At 38.4% G+C, this 14,834-nt stretch overlaps 1 protein-coding gene across 6 annotated transcripts in view; it reads right to left on the bottom strand.

Moving 5' to 3' along the window:
* Positions 1-6,420: 6,420 nt before the first annotated feature.
* cnot2 (CCR4-NOT transcription complex, subunit 2) overlaps positions 6,421-14,834 on the bottom strand; it is a 134,510-nt gene continuing 126,096 nt past the window's right edge. For all 6 annotated transcript variants that reach the window (XM_078219747.1, XM_078219751.1, XM_078219748.1 and 3 more), the window contains 3 exons: positions 12,682-12,782; positions 12,182-12,326; positions 6,421-7,201 (listed from right to left, as the gene is read on the bottom strand). In XM_078219747.1, the coding sequence (XP_078075873.1) occupies positions 7,115-7,201; positions 12,182-12,326; positions 12,682-12,782 (333 nt within the window). In that variant the 3' untranslated portion in view covers positions 6,421-7,114. The remainder of the gene's footprint in view (positions 7,202-12,181; positions 12,327-12,681; positions 12,783-14,834) is intronic.

Below are 14,834 nucleotides of genomic sequence, written 5' to 3'. Positions count from 1 at the left end.
CTGTTGATTTAACCACATTGAAAAGTTTGAGCATTGTGCAGGGGTGTGCTCTTGTTCCAACGGTGCTATGCACCAGCTGTAGTGATGTACAGTGACTGCGTCCCCAAGATCAAGGGCCACGTCACGAAGACTCACACTAGTCCAACATACCACCCATTTTTCTGCTGGCAGTCTCAGGTCAAAAAGATTGACAGCTGAAGACAGGTGCCGCTAATGGACTTGAAGCTCTGTTCCCACCCACTCCCCAAATTACTTCCAGGGTGGAGCTGATGAGTTATTTAACACTTTGGGGTTCGTTTAACCAAGATTGGAAGAGCAGTACATGCTTACCATTTTACCACACTCTATGGGGGACAAGTAGGAAAGATTTGTACATATAGTTTTCTCATCTTCCTTTGGGAACGGCACCGAGAAGGATGGTATCTTCGTTGTTTTAAATATATCCCAATCAATCTAGTGTGCTTGTTATTTTTTTTTGAACTGTCGCTCTGCAGGTGGAAGAGCGCGCTTGGCTCCTTCTGACCAGCTCTTTCCTCAAAAGGTAGGGTTGTTCCATTTTGAATGTTGATTTTCTTTAAGAGCCCAGAGATGTCACTCCGTACAAAAGGAATACCTTCAGAAATATTTAGCCATGCATTACTGAGTATCACATATTTTAAAAAAATCTGGATTTGATTATCCCACAATATCTACATTAATCCGAGGACAACTTTGGACAGAAATAAAATTCTGCAGGTACTGGAAATCTGAAATAATAGAACATGCTGGAAATGTCCAACAAGGCACCAGCTCGTTTGGTTTACTGGGTCTTTTAAACACTAAGGGAAGACTGCAACCGCAAAATCATCTTTAAAAGTGAGTGGTACACCACTACAACCTAATTCTTGATTTTAAAAAATGTACCGAAGTGTGAGGTCACACAAATCAGGGCAGGCACAGGAATATACCCGTAAAGTTGACTCATTCGGTACCAATACCTCAATCCCTGCAGTCCATTTTACAGCGAGAACCTTTCATGCAGCATTGTTACTTATCTGCCCTAAACAATATTTCTCACATTTGTAACTGTTACTCAATGTGGGAGCAAAGGTGCCGGCCAACAGTTTGCTGACTTCTAATTTTGCCTTTCAGCTGATAAAAGGATCAAACGCCCCAAACCACAATGAGAGCAGACAGGACTCGTTTGTGGTTTTAGAAACACCTTATGTTAAGGGAAGCTAAATTCAAGGCCTCATTTAAACAGCTCTAACCGACAAAGGTATTGAATGCTCCATTGTCCAGTTAAGTTTTTTTTAAACTGAACATGAATTCAAGAAAACAATTTCAAATATAGAGGTCATGCGTTGACCTTAATATCGATATCTTCGTTTGGCCTATTTTCAACTAATCCCCTGCCATGGCTCTGGTTGTTAAGCCAACGGGTAGCTACAGGCCCAGATTCACTTTACATGTGTGTGTGCTGGGTTTACCAATCGTAGCTTCAGTTATTCCCGCTGAAGACGGGATGGAACCCACCCCCCCAAAAAAAATCACCAGCCAGCAACTCCTAATGGAGGTCCATACAAATGGCATCAGCTGGCCAGTCCGTGATACCGATTGCAAGATTCATGGCTGAGGAATGGTCAATCAAGTGAGGTATTCGAAGGTGAGTGACATGAGTAAAATGTTATTTAGCAAGAGGTCAACACAAATTAGAACTACAGACCATGACAGGCAATTAATTGGGCTCATCATGTTTGCAGTGACTAGATCGTTAGATTTTTTTTGGTGGATTTGTCGAAAAAAGCACATTTGTAAACACCGGTTTGGAGAATCTGGTAGAACTTGGTGTCTCACTAGGTCACTTCCCCCAAGTGTCGTTTCTCCCTCCTGCACCCCGCCCCCAAACAATTACAGTCCAGTTGAATCGATGCTCCTCAATCGTATCAGGTAAAGGGCGGTATTTTTCTTTACAGGAGATTTTCTTTTCCATTTCTCTGTGTATCATCTTCAAATGATGTAACCTTTGATTTTATTTAAGTTGATGTGGAAACTGGGTGACCTAGATTTATTTTCAGTACACATCAACCAGAACTAAATATAGAGCATGCCATATTTGAGTGAAATGGGGGTTTGCATTTTCAAATATTAATTATGGCGCTTTTGATAAACTAGTGAATGGAATATCACACATTGGATGGCACCAAGATTCTAGGTTTGTGTTAGTTAATTGTAACTCCAGCAGCAGATGGAGTGCTATTCTCGTCAGGACTCCAAAGCTGATGGGAGAGCAAAGTCATTGCAAAGCCATTTGCGCAAAATGCACTTGCGAATGGTGAATCGAACTTGGCTGTGATGCCCCCCAAAATCAAACAGCCTACACGCTGCTGCTCGGGAGCAGTTTGGTGAGGCAATGGAGGGACATAACATCTCCAGAAAGGGGGGAATCAAAATACTACCAACAAAAACCATACGGAACATTCTTTTTCGGAAAATGCTACTAACGTTACACATACATTTTTTTAAAAAACGGATACAGTTCACTTCAGAAAATGTGTCAATTCTACTTTGCTAACAAGCCACAGTTAGATAATCTACTTAATCTGAATTTAAACGTGGGATTAGTGTTGCTGGTGCTCAATTTCAGGTACTAAATTTAAACTTCAAAAAACCAGCTCCTCATACCAGTGACTTTTTATCATATGGTCTCTTGCCCGAGACACAGTTAGTGATAAATTAGGGAGAGCCAAGAAATACCCCTCGGAATTAAGAGGGAGGTTGTTGAATTTCATATCTCACCAGACTCTTGCAACCAGAGACTTTCCTATTAATATTCTGGGGTGAATTTAAACTTGCTTGAAAAGTTACTGTAACTGACTGCAACAAGTTCCCAATAGGTCAATTTCTGATGTGAATTTTACATGTCAAATCAAGAACATGATAAGTTGCCATTGTGATTGCACGCGATGAAAGAATTGCTATGATGCAGTAGGGGTTAAACATAATTAACCGTCTTTGAGGTTTGATGTTAAATTGAGGCTCCATCTGCCATTTTAGGTGCATATATTTTTTAAAAATCAACATCATTTAAAGTTTAATAGAGGATTTGCTCCCTGGTCAATGTTTATCCTTGAATCAATAAAACAGATAATCTGAACACTACCACATTCAAGTTTATGGGATCATATTATAAACAATCTGGTTGCTGTTTCCAGCATTACAATGGTGAGTCCATTTTTAAAAATCTGCATTGGCCATAAAGTGCTTTGGCTGTGAAGGGTGCAAGTTTTTCTTTACCTAAAATGCCATACTAATTGTTATGAAACAGCAGGCAGCTCACTGGCTGATCTCTTGCTATTGTTACAAGTTTGGTGAAAGCAGTTTATACCATAAACTGCTTTATTAATAGTGAAAAAAATCATTATGATGACAAAGTACAATTTAATTAGTTTGTTAGACTTACCTTGGATGTTGTGCCTGCAATGTTCAAACAGCATCTTAAAGATAGGGGAGAAGATAATGATGCAGTCAACATGCATTTTAGTTTGGGTCATCAGTCTTGTTGAAAACCCATAACAAAGTATTTGTTCTGCTAACAACCATGATGCAAGCAATTTTCTTAAATTCACACACCTTTCCCCCACCAACATTTTGGTTGATAGGAACATTGGAAGTGGCACTAAACAGTGCAAATATGGTCGGTACCTATTTCTCTTTTCAGACACTTCACCTTAATGTGCTTCTACCGCATTGAAATTAAGAGCTTAATAGGAAAAAAGAAAACGAAGGATATTGTCATTTTGCAAATAAAAAAAATAACTTGCATTGGAAAGTAAATGACAAATGGTTCTAAAAAAAATGTACTTTTGGCAGATACAGGTAAAATATTTCACAAAAAGTGAAATATGGATTGTAGAGAACCATTGAGGTCTGGCAGGATCTATTGTTGATCAGTTATGGCACTAGAAAGTTGCACTTTACTAGCTGGGAGACTGAATACAGGTTTTCCACTTCATCTATTAATTAATCTTTGTCCTAGCTGTGCTTTCCTGAGCCCAGACACGTATTTGTTGAAAGTTTGACTTCAGGGGATTAAATTTAATTGTATACATTATGCATAACAATCTAGAACTGGAGAAATTACACACTCCAAGCAATAACTGAGAACATCCCAGATACTTAATCACTAAAGTTCTCAATATTCCTTAGCTGCAAGTGCAAACTCAGTTGGCAACAGCCAACTTTTGAATTAAATTACATTTCTAAAAAAAGGATGGTTCACAGTATGACAATTATTAAAATGAATAATACTGCAATCACTCAAATTCATTAACTGTTAAGTTTTTAAAAAAGTTTATTTATTGTCACAAGTAGGTTTACATTAACACTGCAATGAAGTTACTGTGAAAATCCCCTCGTCGCCACACTCCGGCACCTGTTCGGGTGCACCGAGGGAGAATTTAGCATAGCCAATGCACCTAACCAGCACATCTTTCAGACTATGGGAGGAAATCAGAGCACCCAGAGGAAATCCATGCCGACACAGGGAGAACGTGCAAACTCCACACAGATAGTGACCCAAGCTGGGAATTGAACCCGGATCCCTGGCGCTGTCAGGCAGCAGTGCTAACCACTGTGCACCGTACCGCCCAATTTATTGAACAGAAAAATCATTTGGGACTGAAGCATCCAAAATCTCTCAAAAATGCTTAACCCAAATTTTACGTTAGAAGTTTAGTTAGAAATCTAATGTACTACTTTTGTGATGATTGATTAAACCAGTAATTTAGATATTTCATTTTTCAGCCCCAGGCCAGCAGTTCTGATTTTCTTCTTCAAAGCATTCTTAAACTTTAGTCCAATGTTTATAAATGACGTAACCAAGGGTACAAATAATTGATGTCTTCATTTTTAAGCAAAACCTTTTAACCTATTTTACATTCAAGTGAAAATGCAGCCAAAGAAATGGGTCCAAGTTTCACTGCTTGATAAAGTTAGACTCGAGAGCTCCCAGATTTGCCAGAATTCTTCCATCTTACAGGAACAAAAAATAGAATGGCCGCAAGAAATTAAACTATGTGAATGCATTGAAATACACCTGTTTCTATACATGCAAACTGGAAACTTTGAAGAGATGAAGGAAAAAAGTGCGAATTCTGCAGAAAAAATTCACATGATTGGGACTACTGAATTTATAACATTAAATGTCTTTCTCTGTTAGTGATTTTTTTTAAAAGTCAGTCAGTCTTGTGTGCAAACTATTGTTTTTTTAATAAGGGTGAAAATCTGATTTGGACATGCTTTAATCATTTCACACTTAAATTCTGAATATTTGTGCACTATTCTTAAAATCAGAAGAATGATTTGCTGTGAGCAAAAGATGCAGTTTAACAAAGGTTTCTGCACAGTGAAAATAGGAAGGACTAGTCACCCGGCGCTAAAATCATGGACATGAAGGTTTGCTCCACTAGCTCACGATGATCGATTATATAAACACAAAAGAAAGAAAAGGTAGTTTATAAATTCTGAACAGACATTGGGTTACAGTTTTAAATGTGTCTGGTTTTCTGGTGAGAAAAATGACAACAGCTTGCTTTAATTGCTGCTAAACGACTGCAGGCATGTCTGTTGTGGTTGAGAGACTTGTTATAGGTTAGTTCTGGCTCTTTAGGAGGTGGTCACTAATGGATTACCACTGAGCATAATTTAATAATTAAACATACTCTTACTTAGAGATGTGCCTTGACGTGGTGCTCCATCCTCAAAAGGATTTCACCAAAACTGAAATACTGTATTAGCGAATATCTAAAATTATCACTGAAGTACATTGGTTCATGATTGCACCTCCTGATTGTTAAAGATGACCTAATGGCTCTCCCCTTTTTTAAAGTTTTTAAATGAACCACGACTAATACAAAATCAAACACTTACCTGGTGTAGTAAAATCTGGTGAGCAGAACACTAAGACACCAGTCATGAAGTGAAAATTCCAACAAATACTCCAAAACGTCTTTCATTTGTATTCAATGCAAGCAATTAAAATACATTATTGTGTAGCAATTGCAAATTAAAGGCAACACCGCAGTTAGGACAGCTTTTCTACTTTATTACAAAGAGAAGAAGCTTTAATGTGGTCAGAAAATACAAGATTGATTTTTTTTTAATTCTTTTTTTCCTATGAAATGCTGCTGTTCAACCAGCCATTGTGAATTGTCTCAGTTCACTTCCTGAAGTCCCATCATGTTCAATTGGGTATGGATGTCCTTGGCTGCTGAAAATCTGGCCCTTAAGTGCACAGGGCGACACAGCGGTCCCCTGCTCAGCAGTTCCCGAAATGTCCTGTTTTCATGTATTGCATCCATGCACACCTCCGAAAAATGAGGTACAGCAGGGCAAATATTTTCCAAAATAGATGTCATATATATAATATATACACATTCGTACATACATATCTTTATTCATGTGATGTCCAAAAATTAAAAAAATGTACACTTTTATTACAAAATTGTAACAAAGACTGGACAGTGTTTTGCTCATTCTGGAAAGATGAAGCCCAGTGATACACAACCGTGGAAAATGTCCAGAGGTCGTGGCAATAACGTTCACTTAAACAGTCAAATGTTCTTGCATTTAACTTGGCGGAAATGCCATTCAAAAACATTAGGGGTAGTAAAATGGACAAATCAAATGCAGGCTGCTTATCTTTCCAAATGAAATACAAGGAGGATCTTCACATAAAAATGCACTAAACATTTTTTTTATTATTACCAGTAATGCTACAATGAACAATGCAAACTTTTTAAATTTTTACACTTTGGAAATTTAGCAATGAAAATGTTGTCGGTCCACTTGTCCTTTGGCAGAACAAAGTCTGCCTGTAGGCTGAAAAATTATTTTGCGTGTCGTTTTTAAACATACCCTGCTCAAAATAATAAAAAAAAACAGAAAAAAAAAAACAAATTCAGTTGTGTTGGGCAGCACATAATTACTAAGGCAGGACTTCAAAATGTCGATCCATCCACATGAGCCAATTGCCAGATCCTCAAAGAATAAAAACCAGGATGCCTGAGCCACTTCGGTTTCCGCAGTTTGAGTATTGTGCTGAGACAGCCATACCCCATGAACAGTTAAGTCTTTAGAAGGCTTGCTGAGCAGGGTTGTAGTTCAAAGATGACGGCAGATGAGGTCTTTCCTCTAGTTTATCATACTCCAGGTGGAACTCCTGAAATCCAAAAGAGAAAGTCAGCCATGTGACAGCAAACTTCCACTTGAAAGCAATACAAGACACTTGGTGACGTCTAAAGATGTACAATATTGGTATATATTCACAGATTAAACACCACACGACTTGAATTTATATAGCATCTTTAATGAAAGAGACTTCCAAGGGTGGAGGAAATAGGTGTAGGAAACTGCAGACAAAGACAAAAAGGGAGAGATTATAATACAACAGTGACTACACTTCTAAAATACTTAGTTGGCTATTCTGTGCTTCGTGATGTCCTGAGGTCATGAAAGGTACTATATAAATGGAAGTCTTTTTTATTTAAAAATGAATGAATGTCTGGTCAAATATGTTTCTTGAGAAGGTTCTTAAAGGAGCTGAGGCAGAGTGATTTTGGAAAAGAGTTCCAAAGAGAAGCACTGAGGCAGCTTAACTCTCTGCCACCAGTGGAGGAAGGAAGACTAGGGAGGGACAGAAGCCTGATTCAAGGGAACAAATTACTTTGGCAGGTATACAGGACTGGAGAAGACGGCAGACATAAGGTGCGCTCAGAGAAGAACACAGATACAAGGACACAGATTTTAAAATTGTTTTATGGGACATAGAGCTAGGATAAGGAAGCAAAAAATGTTGGGTAAGGGATGATCAAGAGATGAAGGATGAGAGGTAACAAAGAACAGGATACGTGTGACAGTGTCTCGATTATAGAGCAGTTATGGATGATAAGACTGGTGCTTAGGAGGACACATGTAAGGGTTTCAAACTAGGTAGTGGTTGAAGCAAGGGCGAAAACGAGAAATTTTGTTGATGACTAGGTTGTTGGGTTTGAATAGGGTGGCATTGTCCGATTAACTTGGGAGAATGATCATGGAGGGAGATGGAATAAATAGTAAGTCAACCGAGTTCTGGATGGGAATGAAAATGATTGCTTCAGACTTTTGTTGGGCATGCAATTTGATTGTACAGAAGCAGCCAAGAGGTTGAGAAAAATGAAGAAGAATTAGAGATTATAGCAGACAGTGTGTCAGACTTGGCCCAATGCAAAGTGCCCCAAGGTTGAAGCCAGCTACTTGAGCAGCTACTCTTCACTGCAGTACTGAGGTAGTAGTAACTGGGTCTTTTTAATGAGATGTTAAACCAATTTTCCCCCTCTGATAGATGTAGGAGATCTCACCGAAACTTAATTTATCCACCAAAATCACCAAAAATGGATCATCTGGCCATTTACCTCATTGTTTGCAGACCCATAAGCTGCCACATTTACCTCTATTACAACAGTGACAGCATTTCAAAAGCACTTCTTTGGCTATGAAGGATTCAGAACATTGAGGTAATGAAAGGCACTTTATAAATGAAAGCTATGCACAAATCTATGTTTGTGGATGAAAGCGCTGAGTAGTCAAAGAGGAAGGGCCTACGGACAAATTCTTGGAAATCCCGAATATGATTGATTATGTGTGGGAGGGAAGAGAAGCCATTATTCAAATCGGTAGGAATACTATCAGACAAGGGTGGCTTCAAGGTGTTGGATGATGAAGCATGAGAGAAAGGTGGCATTGTCCAATATATTTAATGGTGTGGAGGGATAAAGCAGCAATTACAGAATAATTCATTCACAGCATTTCAACAAGCTTAAGACACTGGCTTGCATTTTTATAGCCCCTTATCAAGCATCGCTGATGCATACATTAAATATCTGAAATATAATTACTTATTGGCATGCATAGCATACTCCATGCCAGAAAGCAGCTGTTATTTACAGCTTTTGTTTTCATGGTGGAAATCTCCTTTTGCCTTTATTCCTTAGAACACACAACCCAATTACAGAAATGTTACACCATAACAAGTACACATCATCCTTTGAGTTAAAAAGTAAGCATTTGCATTTAAAGAAAACTGATGCATTGCACCATATAATAAATAAAATATCTTATGAAAGCAAAGGTACTTGTAATTGCCACAATAAGGTTTGAACTTTATTTTGGGGAGACCATTAACAGGAAGGGATTTTTGATATGTTCAAATCTCAGTGGAACAGAATGGCACTTGTCAATGACAGTGATGGACTGATATCACCACTTGGTGCTTTAATCAAGCAAGTCTGACTAACTTTGAGAATGGTTTGTGTTGTCTCTTTGACTTGGTCACAGTTCCACAAAAGTATTACTAAACAATGCCTTTAGGAATATCTAATGTGAAGCTACCTCATGTGAATCTGGAACTTCTGTGAGATCAGACATTCATCTAAAAAAAAGACTTGAAATGTCAGTCAGATTGCTGTTTGGTTGACAACACACATACCTTCACCGATAAAAATCCAGTGTCTGATCAGGATGGTAACTCAGATTTATACTACAACGGTTAGAAATCAGCTCAGCCTTTACAAAATGTTACCTGACCCTGATCAGAGGAGAAATGCTTCCCAGCCCAAAGGCTGTGGGCGGCACGGTGGCTAGCACTGCTGCCTCACAGCGCCAGGGACCCAGGTGCGATTCCCAGCTTGGGTCACGGTCTGTGTGGAGCCTGCGTGGGTTTCCTCCGGGTACTCTGGTTTCTCCCACAATCTGAAAGACGTGCTGGTTAGGTGCATTGGCCCGAGCAGGCACCAGAGTGTGGCGACTAGGGGGATTTCACAGTGACTTCATTGCAGTGTTAATGTAAGCCTTACATGTGACTAATAAATAAATTTTAAGGTTGCAGTTTTAATCCGCAAAACAGTCAAATTTTAAAAAAAGTACCTTTCCTCTCAGTACGCTATCTTCCTTAAAAGTATATTTTGAGATCTCCTTGGAGTTTAATTTGCAAACTATTCAAATCATCTTTAAATGGTTTATGCAAAACAAAATTAACAAAACATGTCTTCACTGCAAATAGACAAAACTTTATCAGCATATAGGGAAATATGAATGAAAGATGCAGAATACATTGCTGTTTGATGATCAGGGAAACAAAAGCATTGTATGATATATTCCAATGCATTCACAAGAGATCTGCTCACCAATTGCCACAGAACTTTTCATTGTCCTGTTTGCTTGTTTATAATAAAACTTCCAACATTTCAGCTCGGAGATCAGTCAGCTGACCACTGGAGAGTTGCAATTACTCCAGTTTTACTCCAATTGGTCTAAAACTGAAACAGTGCAAGATTATCTCCTCCAAAACAAAAACTGGTTTGCTTCCGCTGCATCTTTATTGCACTTCTCAAACTGCACAGAGGCTGGATGCGCAAGATAATTGAATTATTAGAATACTTCATCATTCGCAACATATGCCAGTTTTTTTGCATTGAAACTCGGTGGAACGTTCAGCAAAATAGTTCAATTTTTCTCCTGGTCAAATAGAAACTGAAATCAGGGACTATTGTGAACAGGGTATGTTTACAGGGACCGAATAAGCAAATTCTTCATTGATTACATTGGACATCAGGATTTTAAACAATGTTTTGGGGATCTGACCCAGATTCCATCAATTTTCTGTTTTAAATCAAAACAATTGGCCAAGAGTTAATTAAGTCATGCTTTAGTTATCATTGGTTTTGTAAAATAATGATCTGCACCTGATGAATATGAAGTACAATGCTTGCTGCATGTCATTTATGAGGCTCGAAATCTGCCCTCACATAAGTACTAAGTAAATAAAGTACTAAGCCCGGAGTAAATACTTTTCCAATTGCCTCTTCAAGCACAGCTGCTGAGATCGCTTTTAGGTATCTGGGTTGGTCAGACTGTTGAGTGTCAGTCCAATTTACCTTGTATGTTGGCTTACTCCCCACAATAACACATCCAGTAAAGCTATGGCTAAAATAGGCTCCTACAGCATTTCATTCATAAATTAGGATCAGATTTCGGATGCTAGGAAAGTACTGATCCGATAAGGCGATGCACTTTGCCAGTGGCAAAAAACTAATATCTCCAAATTGCCCCCTTCTTATTAACAGGAAGAGAACATCACGTGACACAGTGGTTCGCACTGCTGCTTCATAGCGCCAGGCACCCGGGTTCAATTCCGGCCTCGGGTGACTCTGCAGAGTTTGCATGTTCACTCCATGTCTGTATGGGTTTCCTCCGGGTGCTCCGATTTCTGCCCACACTCCAAAAGGTTGAATGGCCATGCTAAATTGACCATTAGTGTTAGGATTAGCAGGGTAAATATGTGGGGTTATGGGGATAAGGCGTGGGTGGGATTGTTGCTGGTGCAGGCTGAATGGCCTCCTTCTGCATTATAGGGATTCTATAATATCTAGGCTGAACCTGAAACAGGAGGATGGAGGAACTAAAGGGAAAAAATGGAACCATCATTACACCTTGAAACGAAAGTAAAAATAGAATCCAAGTACTGTAATTAATATCAAATATAATTTTAAGTAATTATACAAAACTGAGAACACGGAGGCAGATAAAATGTGGAGGAGTGAAAAGAGGGGGACCAGCAGTTTTTCAAAAACATGCCTTATTTAACTTGTAAAAATAACATTTGTAATAACAGTTAATATTACAGCACTAAATCTACTGAATATTACTACAATTTAGCAAGGAAAATAACATAGGAAGAGTAAGGATATGTAATCAAAAATACTTGACTTAAAGCTAGCAGTTGCATAGTCATGTTGAGCCCATCATTTTATCTTATGCTGCACATGCTATAATTCTTCAGTGCACGAGTTTAAGTCTTCAAAAACTGATAGCCTTGAGAGCGCAGAACTTGCTACAGCATCCAAAACAGTCTCAAGAGTTAAAACAACAGCACACAAATCTAGGCTATTTCAGCTATCTTTATTATTGAGAACCACAGATCAGATTTGCTGGGCAGAAAAAAATACACAATGTTGCATACAAAAACACATTGGTTGTTTCCAGCAAACAAATGATTCTTAATTTCTCAAGGAAACATCAAGTCAGTAAATTCATCGGACTCCTTTACAATCGAAGGCCAACAATTTCTGCATCATATAAAATCAATTAGCACATCAGCTCTTACTTTTGCCACCTTTCTCCAGTTAAGACAGTCAAAGAAATAGTATGTCCCCCTTTCATAGGTGTTGGTCTTTACTGTTGGCTCCATTCCTGGGGCCCTGGTGATCCAGACTCGCTCTTCTTTGTGGTACCTCCAGTCTCGGTTAAATCTACCATTCACAATATAAGAATAGACATGTATAAGAACATAAGAACATAAGAAAAAGGAGCAGGAGTAGGCCATCTAGCCCCTCGGGCCTGCCCCACCACTCAACAAGATCATGGCTGATCTGAGGCGAATCAGTTCCACTTACCCGCCTGCTCCTCATATCCCTTAATTCCCTTATCGATCAGAAATCTATCCACCCATGATTTAAACATGTATGAATATCAAACATATCCAATATATGGACTTGCATATGGCAAATCATTTAAAAAAAATGAATCAGAATCATTACATTTTAACAGTCATGCTAATAATAAACTTAGTTCAAATATAAATGTTAAATATTTAAAAGAACATACAGCTCTACTGCTGCAAGTAACTGTAAGACATCTCCTCCATTCATGTAGTATAGATAGAAAAGGAGGTCCTCTCCATAGCGGGCAAGTTTTATTGCAGCAAGCTGTAAAATAAATCATTGTTTGTTTTACCTTACATTTTAAATACAATGCTTAGAGACCTTAACTTATAACAAGCAACTATATTTTATATACAAGAGTAAATGCCACAGGATATAATCAATAGGAATTCTACAACATGGCCCGTAAATGTCCAACTACCACCAAAAGTATACAAAAAGATGTCCATTAAATATTCACACTCTGGTTATGTCACAATTGTTGATCCTTCAAAGTGCACGTCATCACATAACCTGCCCCTAAAGTTCTGGCCACTGACAGCAAATGAAACTTGAGCAAAAATGAAATATAGCTGTCAATGCAAGTGAACATATCCACATAATGTATTAAAAATATTTTGCAACACACTTTATTTAGAAAGATTTGCATTTGCAAATCGCTTTTCATGGTCACCGGACAAGTCAATGGGCTTTACAGCTGATTAAGTACTTTTGAAGTTTGATCACTGTTATAAATAAAGGAAACACAAAGCCAACTTTCACATAGCGAACTCAGCAAAGAGCAATATGATATTGAGCAGATAATTCATTTTAGTGATGTTGACTGAGGGATGCATATAGGCTCAGATGCTGAGAAATAACTCCCTTGGTGTTTTTCAAAATAATGCCATCCACCCGAACAGGCAGATGGTGCCTTAGTTTAACATTTCATCCAAAAGATGGACAAAACATTACTCCTTGCTTTCATGTTTTTGTCTCACTTTTTTTGACAACTTTTCCTATTACAAATATCCCTTGCTTTCCCTTGCTAAACCTGTTGACTTCTGTATCCAACTCTACTCTTGGCCAATGCCATTAGTCAACCCTCCTAATATATCCTTCTTTGACTTGATGTTAATTGATGTCTGATTATGTTCCTGTGAAATTGCTCAGCATTTTCTAGGCCAACGATACTATATCAATGCGAGTTTTAATTATTGGAATCGAGTAACATACTTGTACTGTAATTGCATCATTCCACCAATAGTTGAGTTTCACATCCCCCAGCTCCTCCTCCTGTACTGAAGAGAAATTGCTGCACTCCCAAAAAAAAACTCCAGTTCTGCTTGCCAAATTGCTGCAAATTTTTCTACTTGATAGAACACCCGCATTTTAATATTTACTTACATGAGTAAACTTTAAAATGTGAGCTGAACTACGCCTGCATTGCACACATTCAATTTTCACCTGCACTTTAATCTCAGCACCAGAAAATTTGGTTTTGACTGTGTGTGGGAACACCATGGGACGTGAACTAGTTATAAAAATAAGATTTGTGGAAAATGATTTAAAGTAGCGATCTTTTTCTCTTGCTTTAGATATGTACAAATCACAATGGCAAAAATGTCAGCGCAAGAGAGACAGACTAAAAATTATGCATACTTCAGAGAGAGGTCCGAGGACAAAGAAGCTTTCACAATCAATGCTGGCAGACCTAGGCTGTCAAGGTCATAAGCTCAAAGATAATGTATAGGTTACACTGTCTGGACAAGATAAGCAAGACCAGGAGGAAGTCAAAAGGATTCCACTTATGTCTAGTGCTAGCCAGACTTTCTATTATTTAAGGCTGGGAAGTAAAAGGAATTACCAGCTACAAGCAAGTTAAAATTGAAGTTCTAAGTTATTCGCATGTCTGTTTAAAATGACATCTAAAGTTGAATCTTGTCCTAAAATACAGCACTCTTTGAATGGATGGAAAAAATATTTAGCATGTGGAATTGAATGAATTTGCATTTATCTAGTAGCTTTCACAACCCCAGGATGTCACAAAGCATTTCTATTATCACTATTGTAATGTAGGCAAACATGAAAGTTGATTTTATTATAGTAAGATTTCAAATTCAGCAGTTTATCTGTCTTTGGTAGTGCTAGCTAGTGATCAGGTCCCAGAAGGCCAACCTGCCCTACATCAAACTGTTGTGCAATCTTTTCACACCCATCTCAGAATAGAAAGGGCCTCAATTTTGAAGTCTCCTCGAAAAGACGCCTTCTGGACAGTGCAGCACTCCCTCAATATTGCACTGAGGCCTAAGTTACATCTCAAGCCACTGCAGTGGG

Source organism: Mustelus asterias, chromosome 9, assembly GCF_964213995.1.
Source record: "Mustelus asterias chromosome 9, sMusAst1.hap1.1, whole genome shotgun sequence".
NCBI classification, from domain to species: Eukaryota; Metazoa; Chordata; class Chondrichthyes; order Carcharhiniformes; family Triakidae; genus Mustelus; species Mustelus asterias.
This window is presented reverse-complemented; position numbering and strand designations above follow the sequence as displayed.